The 20,812-nt window shown below is 45.8% G+C and overlaps 1 protein-coding gene across 1 annotated transcript in view; it reads right to left on the bottom strand.

Moving 5' to 3' along the window:
- Positions 1-2,064: 2,064 nt before the first annotated feature.
- Positions 2,065-20,812, bottom strand: part of KDM4A (lysine demethylase 4A) — a 30,364-nt gene continuing 11,616 nt past the window's right edge. Inside the window, exons 12-22 of the mRNA XM_068141550.1 lie at positions 18,470-18,590; positions 17,678-17,856; positions 13,307-13,511; positions 12,938-13,014; positions 12,153-12,208; positions 11,059-11,167; positions 9,602-9,790; positions 8,759-8,929; positions 8,173-8,292; positions 7,489-7,581; positions 2,065-5,787 (exon numbers count right to left, since the gene is read on the bottom strand). Coding sequence (XP_067997651.1) covers positions 5,647-5,787; positions 7,489-7,581; positions 8,173-8,292; positions 8,759-8,929; positions 9,602-9,790; positions 11,059-11,167; positions 12,153-12,208; positions 12,938-13,014; positions 13,307-13,511; positions 17,678-17,856; positions 18,470-18,590 — 1,461 coding nt within the window. The 3' untranslated portion in view covers positions 2,065-5,646. The remainder of the gene's footprint in view (positions 5,788-7,488; positions 7,582-8,172; positions 8,293-8,758; positions 8,930-9,601; positions 9,791-11,058; positions 11,168-12,152; positions 12,209-12,937; positions 13,015-13,306; positions 13,512-17,677; positions 17,857-18,469; positions 18,591-20,812) is intronic.

Genomic DNA, 20,812 nt, shown 5'->3' with positions numbered 1-20,812 from the left:
TGCTAAGCCCTTTGGTGCAGTTGCTCCTCATCAGCAATTTCCTTGCTCTCAGCAGAACAGTCCCACTGAACACTGAATACTATCTCCAGCAGCACACCAGCACCGCACACAGCTCCCGTTCTCCACGGAACTGGCTGCAGGGTGCAATTAACCTGCAGCCAGTCAGCACCCACGGTAGAGGCACTGATGTCCTGCACCCAGGACACTGAGTCACTTTGTTGTTCACTGCTCGTGTCTATCAGTAATGAAGCTGGAGTTAACCCCTGTTGCAATGGGCAGGAAAACCAATCCAAAAGGTGCAGAGACATTCCATTCAAGAGAAGCAGCAGTCAACACTTGAGGAAATGAAGAATCAAGGCATGTTAACCAACATCAACTCACATTCACAGCCATCTGATCACCAGGCCTGAAACTTCTCTGGAGGACCATGGATACAACACACCCTCTGCTTCCCTAAATTCAGCAAGACCGTAGACCTGCTTCATTATACCTCCTGAGACAGCATACTTGTGTGCAGTGTATTACAGTGCACTCACAGGCACTGCTTGGACACCAGACTGGCTGGTGCATGTTCTTAAGCTGCAAAGACATGTTTACTCCTAATTCTATATGGAGGTCTTCAGCCTGGGTATGAAAACATCTCAGCACATCCATCACCCCACCTTGCTTACAGCCTGTGGTGAGGCAGCTCTTCCTTCAGCCAGCAGTGTGGATAAAGGTAAGAGTATCCCAATTCCTGGGATGTTGGGTCCTCTTGCAGCATGAGGGATCCACACAGTATGCCAGGCAGTGACTCATGCAGGACTAACTGTCCCAGCTGAGCTGGAAGAGCCCAGACAGCAGGCCTGCTTTCTTCCTCTTGCATTGGGTACCAGAGGTGTTCACAGCCCCCTAGAACCATTCATGAAAGGAGAACTCAAACACAGAATTACAGACCAAGGACTCCTCCTTTCAGGCTCCCCTAGCTAAAAATTATCAGATGTACTACACCACTTAAATGTTTTTCCAGTACCATCCCACACATTTCCCTTGCTCACTAGGTGCTGTCAGAACAGCTTTGACTTCAGCACTGTCACATTACTCATGCTGCAGCAAGGAGGCTGTGGCAATGTTTCTGCATGGGTCTGCCACGTGTTCCTAAACAGACAGCAATCAAGTGAATGTTTCCCATTCCTCTGTAGACCATTCTGGTGAGGTCAGAGGGCACTGCTGATACACACCCCCAGCTACACTCATTACTGGAACCAAACAAACTCACCCCACCTGAAGCATTGCACTCTTCACTCATCTGAAAGAGAGATCTAAAGCTGCTGAACAACACCACCAACAATCCAGAGAAATGAGGAATGATTATGGGAAAAGAGGGCAGAGGCTTATTTTGACTTAGCAATACTGTATGTTGCTCATCTTGAGCCTACTATGCTAACCTAAGTGCTTATGCTTGGAGATTACATGCAACGCCTACAGAGTTGTCCGGGAAAAGGAGATACTAACATTTTAGAAGTACAAAAGCTGGCTCCATGAATACTCAGCACTTCAATCCCCAAAGATATGGCTGAAATAATGCTCCAGTGAATAAGCAATCTACTTGAGGTCACTCAGGGCATCAGTAACAAAAATCCCTGAGCTAAGGTAGAAGAATCTCCCTCCCCTGACTGCCAGTTCAGTGAGGCTTAACCAGCACTGTGAAATTCAAGTCAACAGCAAAGTAAAGAACAGAGCTGTTTGCACTCAGGTAAGATTTTCTGATGACTCCTCTTCTGGCATTGCCACTGAGCTACAGAGAGACCCTAGGGCAACTCCACTCTTCCTGCAGATGTCTTTGGTCTGTATTTCAAAGAGGGACAAGTCTGTGTTGTTGTCCATGTTCTAGCTGAACAGCCATGCTGGACTGAGTCCTTAAATAACAGAACTCTGCTTAGTCCCTGAGAGACACCCAAGAACTCCCTGGATAAGCACTAAGGAGATGAGAATTAGAAAGGATTAACACTAATAGAAAAATTCGAGGCATGATGAGATTTTCCAAGTTATGTTGCTTTAGTTCTTAAATTAATCTACAAACTGTGCATTTTGAAATTAGATTTATTACTTGAACAAATTGAAAACAACATACAGGCTACCAGAGTCTTGATTTCATCCCATGTTTGCATTAAAAAACCAAGCATGACTGCAGACATGTCAGACGACAGGAGCCCAGTTAGAGAATGGAAGAACAGAGGTGCATTGGAAGCCTTGGGGTGTGGCTATGCTCCTCAAAGTGCAGAATCAGTTCAACCCAGCTCAATACACTAGGAAGGTAGAGAAAGAGCAAGGAGAATGAGTCCTACTACAAATGGTATTGTCTCTGGTCATCTGAGGGGTCTGCTGATCGAGGAAGAGGTCTCCTAGAAGTCCATCCAGAGGCAGAAACGTTACTGCAATTCAGGTGCTTTACAGAGAACACAGTCACCTTTTTAAACCTTGTAAAAAAGTAATCACTGGCTTGCCAAGCTCATCCTGAACTAGGGACAAGCCACTATTTGTTTATACTAAAAATGCTTGTTATGGGTCCAACCTGAACCAGTCACAGATGGAAGCTTCATGAGAAGTGAAGTGAGGAGGTCTACTGCCTGCAGCATTACGTGCAACAGACCTAACGAAGGGCCATCCAAGTTCCTGTGGGGCAAACTGAGCGTGACTTCCTACCGAACACATTCAAGAATGCCTAGCTGATACCCTGGCAGCACCTTGCCCTCACTGGAATGATGCTGCAACAGGGATAAATACAATTCCAAAAAAAAAACAACCAACCAAAAACCAAAGCCACTGGAGAAAATTTTCAGTCAAGATCAAAGTCCAGGTAACAGAAAGCATGTGTACCTCTGAGACAGCTACTCTGCAAAGAGCTGTTATTGCTACCTGGTATACTTCACGCCGTAAACCCAACTGTTTTTGCAAAGTCAAATAAGAGAGCCCCTGAAAGATAAGGATCCCCAACTTTAAGTTCATGGAGAGAAGCCAAAAGGCAGTTCAGTCACTGCAATAGGTTAAATATGCTCACATTTGAATGATGCAGCTGATGGGGAAACTGGGAAGGCCCCTTTGTCTCAGGGTGTGAGATGGCAGCAGTTTCCAACACAGAGCAGCCAACTGACAAGAGCAAATCTGGAGCCCACAGAAAATGCTTTGTAACATAGCTCCTCTTCCAGGACAAACACCAGGCACAGGAGCCCTTGAAAGTCACTCAATACTTTAAGAGGTGGGTGCCAAAACCTGCTGCAGTTGATCAGCACTCCAACCAAATCCAGATGTTTCGTACTAGGTCATCATTTCAGAATGAAGCTGTTTGAGCCAGGTGTTTGCAGCATAGGTAGCACATGGCATCTAGATGGTGCATTTAAGTTATATGGCAGTCTGGGAAGAAAGCTTGAACACTGGCACCTTTTCTCTGGAAGGAGAATGGCAAATGATATGAAGAGTGTGTCTTTCAGTAACATACAGGTAACGTTCAGCTTCTGGAAAGTTAATGCCGAATCTTAAGATACACTGACAGAACAGTTTGTTAAGACCCTGTCAGCTCCTCTTCATGTCTGCTCACAGCACATCAATTCACAGAGGCTTACCTGCAAGCTAAGATGTCAAAGTGCAATTTCCTTTCCATTGCCTAGACCAGAGTTAACTGCAGCTACTGAATTCTGGTCCTAACAGATCCTAGTTTTTCCAAGCCAGCTATTCCATTCCTCAGAAAGTGATGTAATACCCTGAGACAGGAGTTTTGGGCATGGGAAAAAGAACACAAAAACACCAAACCCACAAAGCCACGAGGGAAAGCCACTACCTCCTTTCAGAATCTGTTTAAGCCTTCCAGTACTGATGAACAAGGTGCTCCACCAAAGAAAGAAGACAGACAGACAGAATACATCTATGCAAAAGAGTGGTTGTGCAAATCTCTGCTACTCCTATCAGCCTCCTCACCCTATAAAATGTAGGGATAAGTTAAGATTTTGCTTTATAAAAACTGTAGTTTATTTCCTCTCTGATGAAGAGTTGTATCACAACACAACGCTGCGCTTTATTGCTAATCACAAATTGATGCACCAGGGGGGCATGGGGTGTGGGGGGTGTGTGTGTCAGAGAATTTGGTTTATAGCCTTCCTATGTAACAAAAAGAAACAAAAAAAAAAAAAGAATCAGAAATCCAGACTTTGCAGACACCTTGCCACGTCCCTGCAGAAGCAGGGTGCATTAGGTCTGTTTCACTAGAAACTTCTCCTCTTGAATTGTTCCTGGAGAGCACGTAGCCGTTAGCTTTTCTCCGGCAGGAAAAGTCACCTCATGCAACAAAGTGGGGGGTGGAAAATCTGCTCAACAGCCTAACATTCCTTTCCTACAGAACAGGGCAGGAACATCTATTCACATGGTGGCTCCCACTGTGCTGTGGTAATGCTGAAATTACTAGGAACACAGTAGTGCATCTTCTGGGTACACCTACTGCACAGCTTACCTCAGCCTCCTGTCGCTGGGGTAAAAAGTTCTCTCCAACAACTGAGATGTGCCCTCCTATTACTCCTTAAAAATGCCGTGGTGACCTTTGCTGGACAACACCACAGCAGCACCCCTGCTTCAGAAGAGGACTGCACAGCCTTTCAGTAATACACAGTCCAGTGCGTGCTTTACCTTTCTCAGACCTGCTATTAGCTGTTCTAAGCAGAAGCCTGCAGCCACACAACAGACAGTGCTGCCACAGAAGAGGCACCACACTGCTTCAGATACTGTTGCCCTGTTATCCCCAATACTCTGATGCTTGGGTTTTAAGAAGGGACACTTAGGACTCTGTCCCTTTGGTCATTATTGCCTTAGAGGGAGTGGGGAGAAACTCTGAAGGAACTCTTTGGGAGCTGAATGCCTACTCTTGTTAGAAGGCTGCACGGCACAGGGCTCCAGACAGGTTCTATTGATTCTGAGGCACCTACTGTTAAGCTTATGATTAAAGTAAGTCAAAACAAAAAAAAAAATATTGAATGGAGAGTTAAATAATTTGTCCTATAGGATTTGACTTCACATTTCATCTGTTCACACAAGTACCTCCTGTCCGCTCGGATCTGAACAGCCTACAGCATAACCCTCTGAAAGGAGGTACCGAGAAACAAGAGACTGAAGCTGCTTGCAACAGAAAGATGGATATAAATATAAGAAGAGGTTCAATTTCAAGCACCAGTAATACTGTCTGCTCAAGCCCAGGTGTCATCACCAGGGTCACTCCCCAAAAACCAGGAACATCATTGAGTTAAAACGACAGACCATACTATTCTGCAGCTGCCAAGATTTCTGGCTACAACTCCCCAAAGAGTTTGCCACCTCTCAAAACTGTCTTTAATAAAAAAGCAAGACTGCTCGACGAGATGAAAGCAACACCCCCAAGCTGGCTTATTCACTAAGGACTCAACTTCAGACCAGGAGTCTGCAGGCTTCAGCTTCAGCAAATGGGATCTGTTTCGCTATCCGACAGCTGCCCTTCAGCTACTGCAGAGCATCGGCTTTTTAGCTTCCTTAATAAACAAAACAAAAAAACCCTGGATTTGAAGCATCCAAATATGGCCTGTTGTTACTGGAGCATTTAAATCCTTGGGGGAGGTGGGCATCTTCTTCCTCTGCCACAGGCAGTGCTTACTCCATGATGGCCCGGTACAACGCAGGTTCAATGTAATCTTCACGGTAGCGTGAATTGATCACTCTCTGTCTCTTCCTCTCTTGTCTGACCTCCTTCTCTGCAAAGATCTCTGTGAAGCGCATATCTGATGCTATTGACTAAGAGGAAAAAGAAAACACACCACCAGTTAGTCAGCAGAAGACAGATCAAATACCTGCCTCCATATCCTACCACCGAACATAAGAACTAACCAAATCAGGACACCTGGCGACATTCAGCCTTCTGCAAAAACTGTCCAAACACATGAAAGATATTTAAGAAACTGGATTTGTAAATCTGGAGATAAGTTCAAGTGACCAGTCCTTAGAGAGCTAAAGAATCAAAGGGTTCAAATTTAATTGAGCAGCTAATTTTCAAGTTCACCATCATTTCAGAGCTACAGGCTGGGGTCAGAGTGGCTGGAGAGCTCCCTAACAAAGAGGGACCTGGGGGTGCTGATTGACAGCTGCCTAAAGATGAGCCAGCAGTGTGCCCAGGTGGACAAGAAGGCCAACAGCATCCTGGCCTGCATTAGGAATAGTGTGGCCAGCAGGAGCAGGGAAGTCATTGTGCCCCTGTACTCTGCAGTGGTTAGGCTGCACCTTGAGCCCTGTGTCCAGTTCTGGGCCCCTCAGTTTAAGCAGGACATCGAAACACTTGAACGTGTCCAGAGAAGGGCAACAAGGCTGGGGAGAGGCTGTGAGCACATCCATGTGAGGAAAGGCTGAGGGAGCTGGGATTGTTTAGCCTGGAGAAGAGGAGGCTCAGGGGTGACCTCATTGCTCTCTACAACTACCTGAAAGGTGGTTGTAGCCAGGAAGGGGTTGGTCTCTTCTCCCAGGCAACCAGCACCAGAACAAGAGGACACAGTCTCAAGCTGCACCAGGGGAGGTTTAGACTCGAGGTGAGGAGAAAGTTCTTCACCAAGAGAGTCATTCATCATTGGAATGTGCTGCCCAGGGAGGTGGTGGAGTCACCGTCCCTGGAGGTGTTCAAGAGGAGATTGGACGTGGCACTTGGTGCCATGATCTAGTTATGAGACCTGTGGTGACAGGTTGGACTCGATGATCTTTGAGGTCTCTTCCAACCTTAGTGATACTGTGTGATTTTCTTAATGGAATAAATGCACTCATCTCTCCCAACCTTCCAGCAGTCTAGTACCATGGTTTTACCTTATGGAGCAGACATGTTTGAACACCTGGTTACAGGAGCGAGCTACAATTTGTTCTTTCTTAAACCTCTAACATCCTCTGTGCCTGCCAACAGGCTCTGTATGATCATGCTGTAAAAATATCCCAGTCTGTAGTGTTGGGGATATTTTTATAACAGGAAGCATAAAGCAACAGAACAGGAATCCAAAGGGGATAACCAAAGCTTGACTGCTGAGAGCCCTGAGCAACTCTGGCTTCAAAGTTACCTCTGCTTGGAACATACCTGGAGCAGAGACCTGCAGAGGTTCTTTTCCTACCTATTTTTGAACTTGGGGGACCAGGTCTCTTGATGCCACCCTAGCAGGAGTGAAGGAACTTGGCCATTCTTATTAAATGGGAACAGATGTGAAACTGAGGAATAGAGACAAGAAGGGATATTCAAGTTCTGTCTCTATGCTATACACTCCCATCGCTGCAGAAAGAATTGAAGGCTCTCTAGAGCAAGACAGAATTCTGCTTTTACAAAAGCCTTCTCAGCCAGCAAGCTTCACAATGACTGAGGAGAACATCAGATTGTAATTTTTTGCTGCCTCACTCTCAGATTGCTGTTCAAGGGCAAATTAAGTTAAACAAGCTTCTTCAATAGAAGTTTGCACCCTGTTTACCTACCAGCCTTGACTTCACTCTCTTAGGAAGCTCCTCTTCAAGAGTATACACATCATCCCTTTTCACCATCAGCTGAGACCCATCTTCAAATTCCACCTAGAAATAAAACAGAAGTTCTGCTGGAAGTCTCAGAAGTTACCCAGAACCTACCATCTTCTCCCCAGAGAGGCTGCTCATGAAATAATCTTGTTCCACCTGGGGTGCATATGCAGGCATGCATACTGCAACAGACTTTAACCAAAACCTCATCCATCCCTTAACAGTGACAACAGCTCAGTAAGGGGTGGGTTATTCTTGTGACAACTCTCAAGACACTCTGGCTGCTCAGTGAACATTCACTCCTTTGGAAATGTGCAAGGGATGATGACCCCTCCCTAAGAGAAAAGCCAACCCAAACATCTTCAGTAGTTAAAGCTACAGAACAGAGTTCACTGAATAATTGTGGACCAGCAGTTTCTCAGATGCTGATACTTTTGAACAGTCAGCTGTAAGAAAAGCTGTAAGTAACCACTCTTAATTCCAGGTACTGACACAAGCATCTGGCATTGCTGCCAGCAATGAGTATGCTTAAGACACTTCACATGAGCTCTGTGTAGCCCCTAGAACACAGCCTCTACAGCTCTGCTGGCCTTAAGAACACTCCTGTTAACATGACCAGTTAATGACTTGCAGACAACAGTTCTGTACCTGGTACATCTGGATGGCATGTGATGCGACAAACTTGGCTCCATAAACTTGTCCATCTGTCCATCTCACCTGCACAACTTCCCCTTCAGCAGGGGGACCCAGCTGAAGACAGTCTCGACTCTATAGTGTAAGAGAGGAAGTTGGGAGAGACAAGAAGGGTAAGTAGCAGCCTTATGTGAAGATTCAGCAAACCATGGGGGCCTCCATCCCAGTCACAACACCACCCCAACAATTACTCTATTTTAGGGATGGAAAACTAGGCTGAGACATCCATGTCACCTGTATTTAAATCCCAACAGTGGGCCCAACTTCAAGTAATTCATGCAGGAATGTTGCACAAGTATCAGCAAGTTTTCCTTCAGATCTACCACTGCTAAGCAATCAAAGATTAGCTGCAATCCCTGTTACACCTGTTCCTAAGTCCATCTCACAAAACACCCCTAAGGTCATTTTGCAGCACATTTCAGCCACAACACCTAGAGGTAGGACAGTTACCAAATCCCCTTGTGTGTCTGCTTTGCAGCAGCAAGAATTGACTTGCATTATGTGCCCTCTACTGGGGCCAGACTCCCACTGCACAACATACCACAATGTCCTCTGGGTACAGGTTATCACTGAAGGAACCATCATCGAAGTTGACCTCGTAGAAAGTTTCCTTTGCAAGGCTGACCACTTCACACTGGTAGAAGCGACCATTCTTGTGCTTACTGATGACTATCTGTCCTGGTGACAGATCCTGCAGTGCAGCCTTAGCTCGCTGAGAACAGAAAACAATCACTTTTTACACTACAACTCAATGTGTTGAAGACCACAGCTCCAGTGATGACAGACAAGGAAGCAGAATGTTTTAGATCAGGTGGGTCTTTCTACCTAAGACTCCCTCAGCAACACTTTCAGAATAGTCCTGCCTCAGCAATTCCAAATGCTTAAAGCCTAACATGTAAGATGACACTGTCCTTAATTTACATTCTTAGGAGCAATGCCAAGCCTTTAGAGCAAATATTCTCTAACAGACTGTTGTGGTTTTGATGGCTACAAGGGCTAGATGGGAACTTCATAAACAATCAATTACTTAAATATGAAATTCTATGATCACTCTTGCAGCCTGATGGAGTTTAAGCACTAACTCCTGCATATTAAGTACCACAGCATAAACTTCACTATAATGTCTCATTACAGCAGCCACAGGAAGGATATAATACTCTCAGCCCTTCTGGGCTGCAACCCAGAGCACAATAAAGAACCTGACTGAGACTACTCAGAGCAGCAGCAAAGTTGAGATGAGAATCCAAGACTAACACCATGAGGTAACACTGAACACTGTCAGAGAGCCAAGTTCTCAGTGAAGTTTTAAGGAAAAGCACCCAGTCTAGAACTTTTCAGTTGCTCCTAGATACTGCAGCTCAAGTCCTGAGAATCACAGACTTACCTCTGCTTGAGAAGGAGTCTTATGTCTGAAGCAGGTAATAAAGACAACAAATGGCCAGTCATCAGGCTGCATCATGACCCCTGCTGCTTGGGCACAGCTGACATGAAAGGACGTGGGACATCGACCATGGGAGCACTGCACACAGCAACCTGCAACTCTCTTTCTTCGTTTCTTGCAGAAGATGCATTTCTGTGGACAGCAAACTAGAGGTTATTGGTTGGCACCACCTTTTACCCCCACAATGGGCTAGCTGGTCTGAAAGTCTGGTACTGTGCCATTTACTCTGCAAGAGCACTGCTACTTTCTGATTAAGCAGCAGCAGCAGGCTACCAGTTCTAGGTTACAACAAGGCAGTAATTCATAAATTTCAAGTAACTCTACAGACAAAAACCACACATTAAATATCTACCAGCTCAACATGCACAAAGCACATGACCCAAGGATGCTAGCAATGGGAGATCCTGGATTAAATGAGCTTACAACATTCCCGAGTCAACAGAGCCTTTCAGTATTTGGCTATTAAGTGACACAAAGACAATCAACAAGATAAAAATCAGGGGCAAATACCCCGGGCCTACAAGAAGGCTGGGGAAGGACTTTTCAGGATCTCAGGTAGTGATAGGATTAGGGGGAATGGAATGAAGCTGGAGGTGGGGAGATTCAGGCTGGATGTGAGGAGGAGGTTCTTCCCCATGAGAGTGGTGAAGCCCTGGAATGGGTTGTCCAGGGAGGTGGTTGGGGCCCTGTCCCTGGAGGTGTTTAAGAGCAGGCTGGACGAGGCTCTGTCCAGCCTGATGTAGTGTGGGGTGTCCCTGCCCGTGGCAGGGGAGTTGGAACTAGATGATCCTTGTGGTCCCTTCCAACCCTGACTGATACTATGAAAGTAACAGTTCAAATTCTGTCACAACTACCAATGATACATTTACACTTGCAAGGGTCAGGCCTGAAGGGGTCTTGTAGGGGAAGAATGTTATCTGCAATGATCGACATATGCAAAGAGCAGTTAAAATAATTTTCCCCTCCCACACTGAGCTCTTAGGTTAAGTTACAGCTGTTTCCTTGCTGAAGACATTCAACCATTATACAAACGCCTTGCACACCCCAAAGCATCTCAGTGCTCAGCAGCAGTCACTAAGGCAAGCTAAACTCTGGGGATTAGAAACAGAACAAACAAAAGAAATACCACTATTACACCACTGTATAAATGTCATTTACCACATACTGAAAACTGTGCCCCCCTTGCTGGCTCCTCATCTAAATAAACATAACAGAACAGGGAAGTGTTCAACAACAGCAACAGGGACAACTGGCATTTCCTATACAAAGAACAGAGACAACTACGTTGTTCAATCTGGAGAGGTAACTCGTGTTTAAAGGTTTAAGCAAAGTCTCCCAGATTCTGAATAGACTGGAGAGACACTCTGAAACTCCACCAGTGAAGCACAGGTGAGCCTTACCAGTCTGAAACGTTGCAGGGGAATTTTGCCAACGTCTACAGGACTCCGTTCTGCAATGTTCACAAATTTTGCCTCCAGTACACCCACAGCACACATCACATGAACCCACCTGTCAGGAAGGGGAGAAGAGAAAACACAGTTGATATGCATTAGGCTGACAGAGGATGCTTTGGAGTTTAAGTAAATACAATTCTGTTCAAGTTTGCTGTATAAAGCACGATAAACAGGTTGAGAATCTTCCTTTCTACTGCTAGTAACAGGGAACACAATTCTGTTGAAGTTTGCTGTATAAAGCACGATAAACAGGTTGAGAATCTTCCTTTCTACTGCTAGTAACAGGGAACACGCAGGGCAAATGTAAGACTTCTTCACACTTCCAATCCACTAGTAACAGGCTTAACTGAAGAGCATTTAGTGTGGCTTGTGCTGGCTGCATAAAGCTCACCTGATACGTTTATTTCTTCACAAACCTGACAGCAGCTGTTCAGTCACCACTGAATTGCTCATGAGACACTGACCAAATGGTTGAGGCTCCAAATGACGTCCACAAAATTTCCAGAGGTCAAGTTTCAGTAACTTCATGGTGTTACAGGTCTGTCTCACTGCCATTTTGCATCAAACAGCTTTAGACAATCTACCACACCAAAGGATTCAGGAAAGGCAGTTGCATGCAGCTGTTGCAGAGGTACCCTGAATTTTGCTGTGTTGTGCTACTTAAAGCTGTGGCTGTCATTTGTCTCTGATGCCACCACACATCACATGGAGGAAATCAAAATCCTCTGTGATGAGGTACTGAAAGATGTTACCTGCCCAAGGACCTTATGTGATATGCTACACCTTTGCACTTTACATGTCTGCACTAAAAAATGCACTAAAGAAATTAATAGCTGCTGTCAACAGAATGAGGGCAAGACCTGAATACATGATGGTTGTTGCACATGAACACAATGAACACACTTAACTGCAGCACCCCCAGCAACACCAAGTGTTGAAGGTGTTCGTTGCTGGTCACTCTGTTTACTGGCTTTACTAACTTACTCTCAGCTACTTAGGAATTGATCCTCCCTTATGACCAAAACATCTGGAACACTCACTTGTCATCATTGGCTCTCTGCAGTGCTCCTCCTCGTAATGAACACAAACAGCAGTCCTAGCACAAGAAAGCAAGCATTAGCTGAAAGAGTGAAGTCCAGAGCTGTACACATGCTTCATAACTTCCTCAACACACACATCCAGGGGAAGAAAATGGTTTCACTGTAAGAACAGAACTATCTACTTTGAACAGATCAGCCCTTCAGCTCTCCAAAGCTGCCACCCTTAGGGCAGCCAATACAGACCACAAGTCTGTTGGAGGCACACAGCCCTTCTACCACAGACTTGTTTAGCTTGTTTGGGTTTTTTTACGACTGCAATGCCCCGTATCCTCTGAGCATGTGTAAAAGGACCCAGAACAAACATCAGCAAATAGGATTCAAAAGGCTGACCCATTCCATTGATCTAGAGTCTACACAGCTTTTTCAAGGAAATCCCATTCTTCTTGCCTTCTTCATATATGCACATCTCCCTTGTTAGTGACAGAAGTTATTTTGCTTCAGAAATAGTAGCTACCATAAAATTAAGACAGATAACAGAGCTATTCCCACATTCATGCAGCACAACTTGAGACTCAAGTGAACTCATCAGCTTTGCACTATTTAAAAGGATTATATCATTATGGCTTAAAAAGCACCAAAACACAAGAGACTGATGTCTAAACATTCTCTAAATTATCTTATCTTCACAGAAGGAAACAAGTATGTAACACTACAGAAATGAACCTCATAACCAAGTTCCTAGATGTACTAGACTCCATCTGGGAGACTCTCATGAGAAACTTTACCTCTTCTAAGGCATTTTCTGTACACCTGGAGCACATCCAGTCTTCAGTAGCCTTGTCAGGGGATACACCATAACAACCTAGAACAGACACATCTCACTTAAAATCTTACCTGAACTCAGACTCATTCCCCTACAGCCCAGAAATAAAGCAGGAATTAAAATGAACGAGCCTCAGGATGATACTGTGTATGTAAAGATAACCATGCAGTCAACTCCATACTCCAATGGCCAGCACTCAAACATACATTGCTCAGACAAGAGCTGGACTTGGTGTATTTGTAAATTAAACAGACTGGTAGAGGCTTGCTATGATGTAGAGACTTACTACAGGGGACAGGGTTTTGTTAAGGGTAAGTCTAGAGGAACTCACTTGCATGAACACAGACACGGCAATTCTTGCATGTGATGAGTACACTTGTTCCATCTTCCTCTAAGTAGGGGGTTGAAAGATTGAGGTCAGTGCTGCAGCCAGTTGCAGTAAAGCACATTTCAGGAATCAGGGGTTTGGTTCGGATCTTCCCACCCACGGCAGCTGGAGCTTCTCCAGAGTTCTGACTGCTGCCTCCACACTCTGCCTACAAGGCATGAGCAGAGAAATTGGATTTTCTCAAGTAAAACTGTCTCACATCATCTTTACTCACCTATTATTCCACAGATAAATCCACCTGAAAGAAAGAATGAAGGTATTGAAAGATGGAAGTGTTAGTAGGTTAGGTGAAAATATAGCTAGCTTCTAATGTCTTTGGCTACTGCAACTTCAGAATGCAATTTTCTACCCAAACAGCTGAAAACAAGGTCTGAAATACATCACTCTAATGAGCAACAAGATGCACAATCAAACTGAGTGTCTTCTGACAGAAGAGATAGAATCAGCAGGACCACTGCAGGCAACACCTCTGCTGCATCCCCCCGCACCCCATCAAGGCTATCCAACATTGCACATTTATTTTACCTCAGCATGGGAGGGCCATGATCACACACAAGAGATACCTAGTGCAACCCCCATTATTTTTACCCAGTGTAGTTTCTGAACAAGTCTAATGGACTTTGAAACTACTTTGTTCCTGGGAAATCAGCAGATTAAAAATGCAGCTCCCCAGTTAAAGCTCAGGAGACTTCGAGGCTATTCCCTTATAATTTATTCATCTAAACCCGTGTCAAACCAAACAGCAATTACATATCAAGTTTACAGAGATATGCTTCCCTTCAAATTACCCTTCCTCACACCTAAGCAGAGATAAGCATTTCTCTTTGAAGAAATGTTTCAAACCAATTTTTTTTGGTACCTCATAGGCCATCACAAAATTGGCTTGCCTAATCTGATAAAAATATTATTAGCAGAAACTGCAGCAGCAGAATGGAGCTGTGCTCCACTGCGCCTCCTGCAGCGCACCAAAAGGCGGGAGAAAGAAGTCCATGTAAGGATCACAGCTGGAGAGAAACTGGCATGCTTTCAACAAGCCCTGTTTATTCAGGTTCTGTAAAACTGAACTGATTACACAGAGCACTGCACAGCAAGCAAAAGCCTAAAAGGATGAAGAAAATCTGTAACAAAGTTGAAGAAAAGTGTGACTTCCCCCCCACCCCCCCCCTGCCAAGCAGCTAGATACTTTTCTTCTTCACAAGGGAAAAGTGAGTTTTTGTCTGGCATTTTGTGCCAATTTATTTTGAATGTAACTGAAGGGAGTTCCCAGACTTGCTATAGGCTTTCTGAAGTAGGAACAAAGACCCTAACCACGGCTCGAATCTTGGCATTTTCTGCTTCACTGCCTGGCATAGACAGACATTTGAAAACCTGCAGCTAGGAGTTTTCTGCTTGACAGCATTTTTAACTCAAAAAAAGAATCTAGTGGGACTTGAACTATCCTCAAATTTGTTAACTTTATACTCTGTCAGCACTAGCGAAATCCCCATGTACTATGCAGCTTCTGTGCAGCGTTTTCCAGGCCAAACAAGAATCTTCTCTCAGACAGAAATAACAAGGTTGATCAGAAGCTGCAATCTATGATTTTCATGAAAATGTATTTGCAGTATAAACACTCAAAAAAAAACCTGAGGTCTTCATTTGCAGAACTGGGGCAAATATGTTTCTAGTGCCATCATAATCATACAGTAATCTTAAATGACCAAATACTGCTAGCATAGGGGGAAAGGAGAAACTATCTCCAAGTTGCAAGTTGAAGATACAATCAAACTATTATTCAAGCAGCCTCAAAATTACATACCTTATGCACAGCAGAAAAAAAAAAGTATCAGTGTGGGACCCCTGCCTAAGCATTCAGTCAACACCTGCACATTGGCCACAACAACCCCATGCAGAGCTACAGGCTGGGGTCAGAGTGGCTGGAGAGCAGCCAGGCGGAGAGGGACCTGGGGGTACTGGTCGATGGTAGGCTGAACATGAGCCTGCAGTGTGCCCAGGCAGCCAAGAGGGCCAATGGCATCCTGGCCTGCATCAAGAACAGTGTGGCCAGCAGGAGCAGGGAGGTCATTCTGCCCCTGTACACTGCACTGGTTAGGCCGCACCTCGAGTACTGTGTCCAGTTCTGGGCCCCTCAGTTTAGGAAGGAGGTTGACTTGCTGGAACGAGTCCAGAGAAGGGCAAAGTTGGTGAGGGGCTTGGAACACAAGCCCTATGAGGAGAGGCTGAGGGAGCTGGGGTTGCTTAGCCTGGAGAAGAGGAGACTCAGGGGTGACCTTATCACTCTCTACAACTACCAGAAGGGAGGTTGTAGACAGGCGGATGTTGGTGTCTCCTCCCAGGCAGCCAGTACCAGAACAAGAGGACACAGTCTCAGGCTGCGCCAGGGGAGGTTCAGGTTGGATGTTAGGAAGAAGTTCTATACAGAGAGAGTGATTGCCCATTGGAATGGGCTGCCTGGGGAGGTGGTGGAGTCGCCCTCATTGGAAGTGTTCAGGAGGAGACTTGATTGGGGTGCTTGGTGCCATGGTTTAGTTGTTTAGGTGGGTTGGATTGGTTGAAGGGGTGGCCACGATGATCTTGAAGGTCTCTTCCAACCTGGTTTATTCTATTCTACAACCCATGCCAAGCTATCCATTGCTACAGCCACACTTGGCTAAAGAACACTTTCACGTGGCATAGCCACTGTCAGTATGGATACACTCCACGAAAAGACAGTTTTCTGTCTATGCCATCCACAAACACAACCCTAAATCTTTTAAAGTAAAAGATTGTCTTCCTTGCCAGCTTTCCAAGGACCATGTGCTATAAGTGTTTTGAAAATGTGTAGATGTGAAGGTGTCAGTCTGGAAAAAGAGAGCTGAGGTTTTACAGTCAGCTTCAGCAACACTCAAGTTACATTCTGTGGTTTGAACTAAAGCCCCAGAACACAAACTTCTACTGAACAGCCAAGAGAGCCCCTGGGAAGCCACAGGCAGTCCATCACAGCTGTGGTGAGGTTCACCCAACTGTGCTCTCCAGGAGCAATTCCTTGGGAAGACTGCAACACTGACACAGCTTCTGGTAATACACAAAACGACATTTTGAAGACTATGCATCTTACAGCAGCAACCTATCCAGCTATCTGGATCCACATCCTGGTCTCCAAGCTGGTGACACATGGGTTTGATGGGTGGACCACTAGATGGATAAGGAACTGGCTTGATGGCCGCACCCAAAGAGTGGCTGTCAATGGCTCCATGTCCAAGTGGAGGCCAGGGACAAGCGGAGTCCCTCAGGGATCAGTCCTGGGACCTGTCTTGTTCAACAGCTTTGTGGGTGACATGGACAGTGGCACTGAGTGCACCCTCAGCAAGTTTGCTGATGACACCAAGCTGTGTGGTGCAGCAGACACGCTGGAGGGAAGGGAGGCCATCCAGAGGGACCTTGACAGGCTGGAGAGGTGGGCACAAGCCAACCTCATGAGGTTCAACAAGACCAAGGGCAGGGTCCTGCATCTGGGTCGAGGCAATCCCAGGCACAAATCCAGGCTGGGCAGTGACTGGCTGGAAAGCAGCCCTGAGGAGAGAGACTTGGGGGTGCTGGTGGACAAAAAGCTCAACATGAGCTCTCAGTGTGCACTTGCAGCCCACAAAGCCAATCAGATCCTGGGCTGCAGCAAGAGAAGTGTGGCTAGCAGGTCGAGGGAGGTGATCCTCCCCATCTACTCAGCCTTGGTGAGACCCCACCTGGAGTACTGTGTCCAGTTCTGGAGCCCCTATTACAAGAGGGATGTGGAGGTGCTGGAACGTGTCCAGAGAAGGGCCACAAGGATGAGCAGAGGGCTGGAGCACCTCTCCTATGAGGACAGACTGAAGGAGTTGGGGCTGTTCAGTCTGGAGAAGAGAAGGCTCCAAGGTGACCTAATTGTGGCCTTCCGGTATCTGAAGTGGGCCTACAGGAAGGCTGGGGAAGGACTTCTCAGGATCTCAGGTAGTGATAGGGCTAGGGGGAATGGAATGAAGCTGGAGGTGGGGAGATTCAGGCTGGAGGTGGGGAGATTCAGGCTGGAGGTGGGGAGATTCAGGCTGGAGGTGGGGAGGAAGTTCTTCACCATGAGAGTGGTGAAGCCCTGGAATGGGTTGTACAGGGAGGTGGTTGGGGCCCTGTCCCTGGAGGTGTTTAAGCCCAGGCTGGATGAGGCTCTGGCCAGCCTGATGTAGTGTGCGGTGTCCCTGCCCATGGCAGGGGGATTGGAACTAGATGATCCTTGTGGTCCCTTCCAACCCTGACTGATACTATGATCTCTATGATAACATTAACAGACCTTGGTCTACATACCTGGTATGTCTGGAAGAGCATGCACACAGCACAGTAAGGAGACTGCTGAGCCATGGTCTGATTGTATTCTTTTTCTGCTTCAAAATTTGGAGGTCGATTCTGCCACAGCTGGCTGAGTGGCTTGGCCCATGCTTCTGTCTCCTCAGCCTCTTCTTCAGGAGTTAGTTGCTCTGATGTCTCTGTGATAAGAGATAAATTAACTCTGGGATCATGTGTTATGTGACCTTTCAAGATAGCCTTCTTGCAAATGAAAATGTGTCTCCCAAGAAGTTATGAAAGACTGCCAGAAATCAAATTGACAGAAAGGTGACAGAAGCCAGTAAACTCTGTCTCCTTTTTAAAAGGTTTCTACTAATCAGGCAACTGTGCACATAAAATAGGCTTATTGAGTGAGAACAGCACCAGCTCATAAATACATCAGGACTCAGGCTGTCAGCCAAAGAATCTGATGTTGTTTGGTTTTGTTTTTAAGAAATGATTGATATTTCCATCCCTTACTGAAATGCCCTAAGGCAAGCAATCATGCAACAGCCTCTGGTATTGGTTTAATTTTCCTTTCAGAGTTGTAACACCAAACAACAGAACAGAAAAGAAAGGAGATACTATTCCAGAGAAAAGTTTAATGATGCTAGCACAAAAAAAGAACTAAAGGGAGATAACCAACTGTCTAGGATGCAGAGAGGCCACTTATTGACCTGTGCTTAAGGCCAGTTACTTAAGGGAATGCCCTACATTGTCCAGGGAAGCTGAGACCCTCTCTCCAGTCTCCCAAAGAGCACAAGGCTTACTTACCATCATCACTAATGCAGTCTTTAACCAAGAGTGGGTGATGGCGTGGGAGCTTGCTCAATGGCTGGCGACGACCTTTGGACTTCTTACTCTCCTTCATTGACCTTATGTACTCCTTTGCTACCTGGACAAGGAGAATTAGCACAGTCAAATAAAAGGCAATTAGCACATGCCCATTTAATAATGTTTATAAAGCAATTTATTTTGAACTTAAGAGAAACCTCCACAAAACTACATGGAGGTTGCAGACAGGTGGGAGCTGGTCTCTTCTCCTAGGCAACCAGCAGCAGACCAAGAGGACACAGTCTCAAGCTGCACCAGGGTTAGTTTAGGCTTGAGGTGAGGAGAAAGTTCTTCAAGGAAAGAGTTACTGGCCATTGGAATGGGCTGCCTAGGGAGGTGGTGGAGTCACCATCCCTGGAGGTGTTCAAGAGGGGATTGGGTGTGGCACTTGAAGCCATGGCTTAGTTAGTCACGAGGTGTTAGGTGACAGGTTGGACTCGATCTCTGAGGTCTTTTCCAACCTTATTGATTCTAAGAAAAGGCATGCTTACTTCCATGACTATTTCTAATTAACTTCAGCTGATTTTGAAAGAACTACTTGCAGCATTTCTGCTAGGGAATACCAGATAGAGGTCTGATAGCTCTGTTGAGCCATTAGAATAGAGACTTTCCAAAGGTCCCATTGCAACTTTTCATGCAAGTCTGTTTATAAGAGTTGTGTCAAGAGAAAGAAAAACCAAGTGGAATGGTTCAGCATAGAGGAGCCATGGTAAGAAATCTCCCACGTTCTGGAGAAATCCAATTCAAAAATGCCAAATGAAATAGTTATTAAAATACTAAACAGTAGTAATTAAAAAAAAGAAGGCATTACAGAGTTCATTACCATCTTGAAATAAAAGGCTTATTTTAAATGAAGGAAACTTTCACTGTGTCTGCTTATTACTTGCATTGTCTTTCCAGACAGGCTTGCCAGCATGAGACTACAATAGTTATTTCCTCTTCCCTTATGTAAACACCACTGACACACTGACAGAGTTACTACTAACCTGACAAGCAAGGCAATGCTTCTAACAGCCCAGGAAGTCATTCAGTAGGTAAGAACCCTCCCTCCTCTTTTAGTTTTTGAATAATCTGTTATTCCTTCAGGAGCAGAATGCAACTTACATTTAAAAAAAAAGTTCTTCTTTTCATAAGGCAAAAGAGAGCACAATAATCATTGTCCCTGATCTGCTATGCAGGCTTGGGTACAAGACTCTGAGAAACGGAAGTGCTTTTATTCAAATGGAAATTGTCCTTCCCAGTTGCCATCTGATGGAAAAAATTGTTTTGAAATACATCATACTGGGGATAATGATCTCCACCTACTGAAAATGTCACCTTTTCCCCCCCTCTATGAAGCATACAGGGGAGACACCAGTATCAGCAACAGAACTGCTTCAGTTTAAATATCCATGAGAACTCTCAGTTTCAATACACTTAATCAACAGATTTGCCATTTCATAGTTTCATTCAGGGTTGGAAGGGACCACAAGGATCATCTAGGTCCAAACCCCCTGCCATGGGCAGGGACACCCCACATTAGATCAGGCTGGACAGAGCCTCATCCAGCCTGGTCTTAAACACCTCTAGGGACAGGGCCTCGACCACCTCCCTGGACAACCCATTCCAGGGTCTCACCACTCTTATGGTGAAGAACCTCCTCCTCACATCTAGCCTGAATCTCCCCACCTCCAGCTTCATTCCATTCCCCCTAGTCCTATCACTACCTGACATCCTGAGAAGTCCTTCCCCAGCCTTCCTGTAGGCCCCCTTCAGATACTGGAAGGCCACAATTAGGTCACCTCGGAGCCTTCTCTTCTCCAGACTGAACAGCCCCAACTCCTTCAGTCTGTCCTCATAGGAGAGGTGCTCCAGCCCTCTGATCATCCTCGTGGCCCTTCTCTGGACATGTTCCAGCACCTCCACATCCCTCTTGTAATAGGGGCTCCAGAACTGGACACAGTACTCCAGGTGGGGTCTCACCAGGGCTGAGTAGAGGGGGAGGATCACCTCCCTCGACCTGCTGGCCACACTTCTCCTGATGCAGCCCAGGATCTGATTGGCTTTGCGGGCTGCAAGTGCACATTGAGAGCTCATGTTGAGCTTTTTGTCCACCAGCACCCCCAAGTCTCTCTCCTCAGGGCTACTTTCCAGCCAGTCACTGCTCAGCCTGTATTTGTGCCTGGGATTGCCTCGACCCAGATGCAGGACCCTGCCCTTGGTCTTGTTGAACCTCATGAGGTTGGCTTGTGCCCACCTCTCCAGCCTGTCAAGGTCCCTCTGGATGGCCTCCCTTCCCTCCAG

Source organism: Melanerpes formicivorus, unplaced genomic scaffold, assembly GCF_026170545.1.
Source record: "Melanerpes formicivorus ecotype bairdi unplaced genomic scaffold, bMelFor1.0.p_v2 SCAF_7, whole genome shotgun sequence".
NCBI lineage: Eukaryota > Metazoa > Chordata > Aves > Piciformes > Picidae > Melanerpes > Melanerpes formicivorus.
Note: the sequence above shows the minus strand (reverse complement) of the source record. Positions and strands in the feature narration are given on the sequence as shown.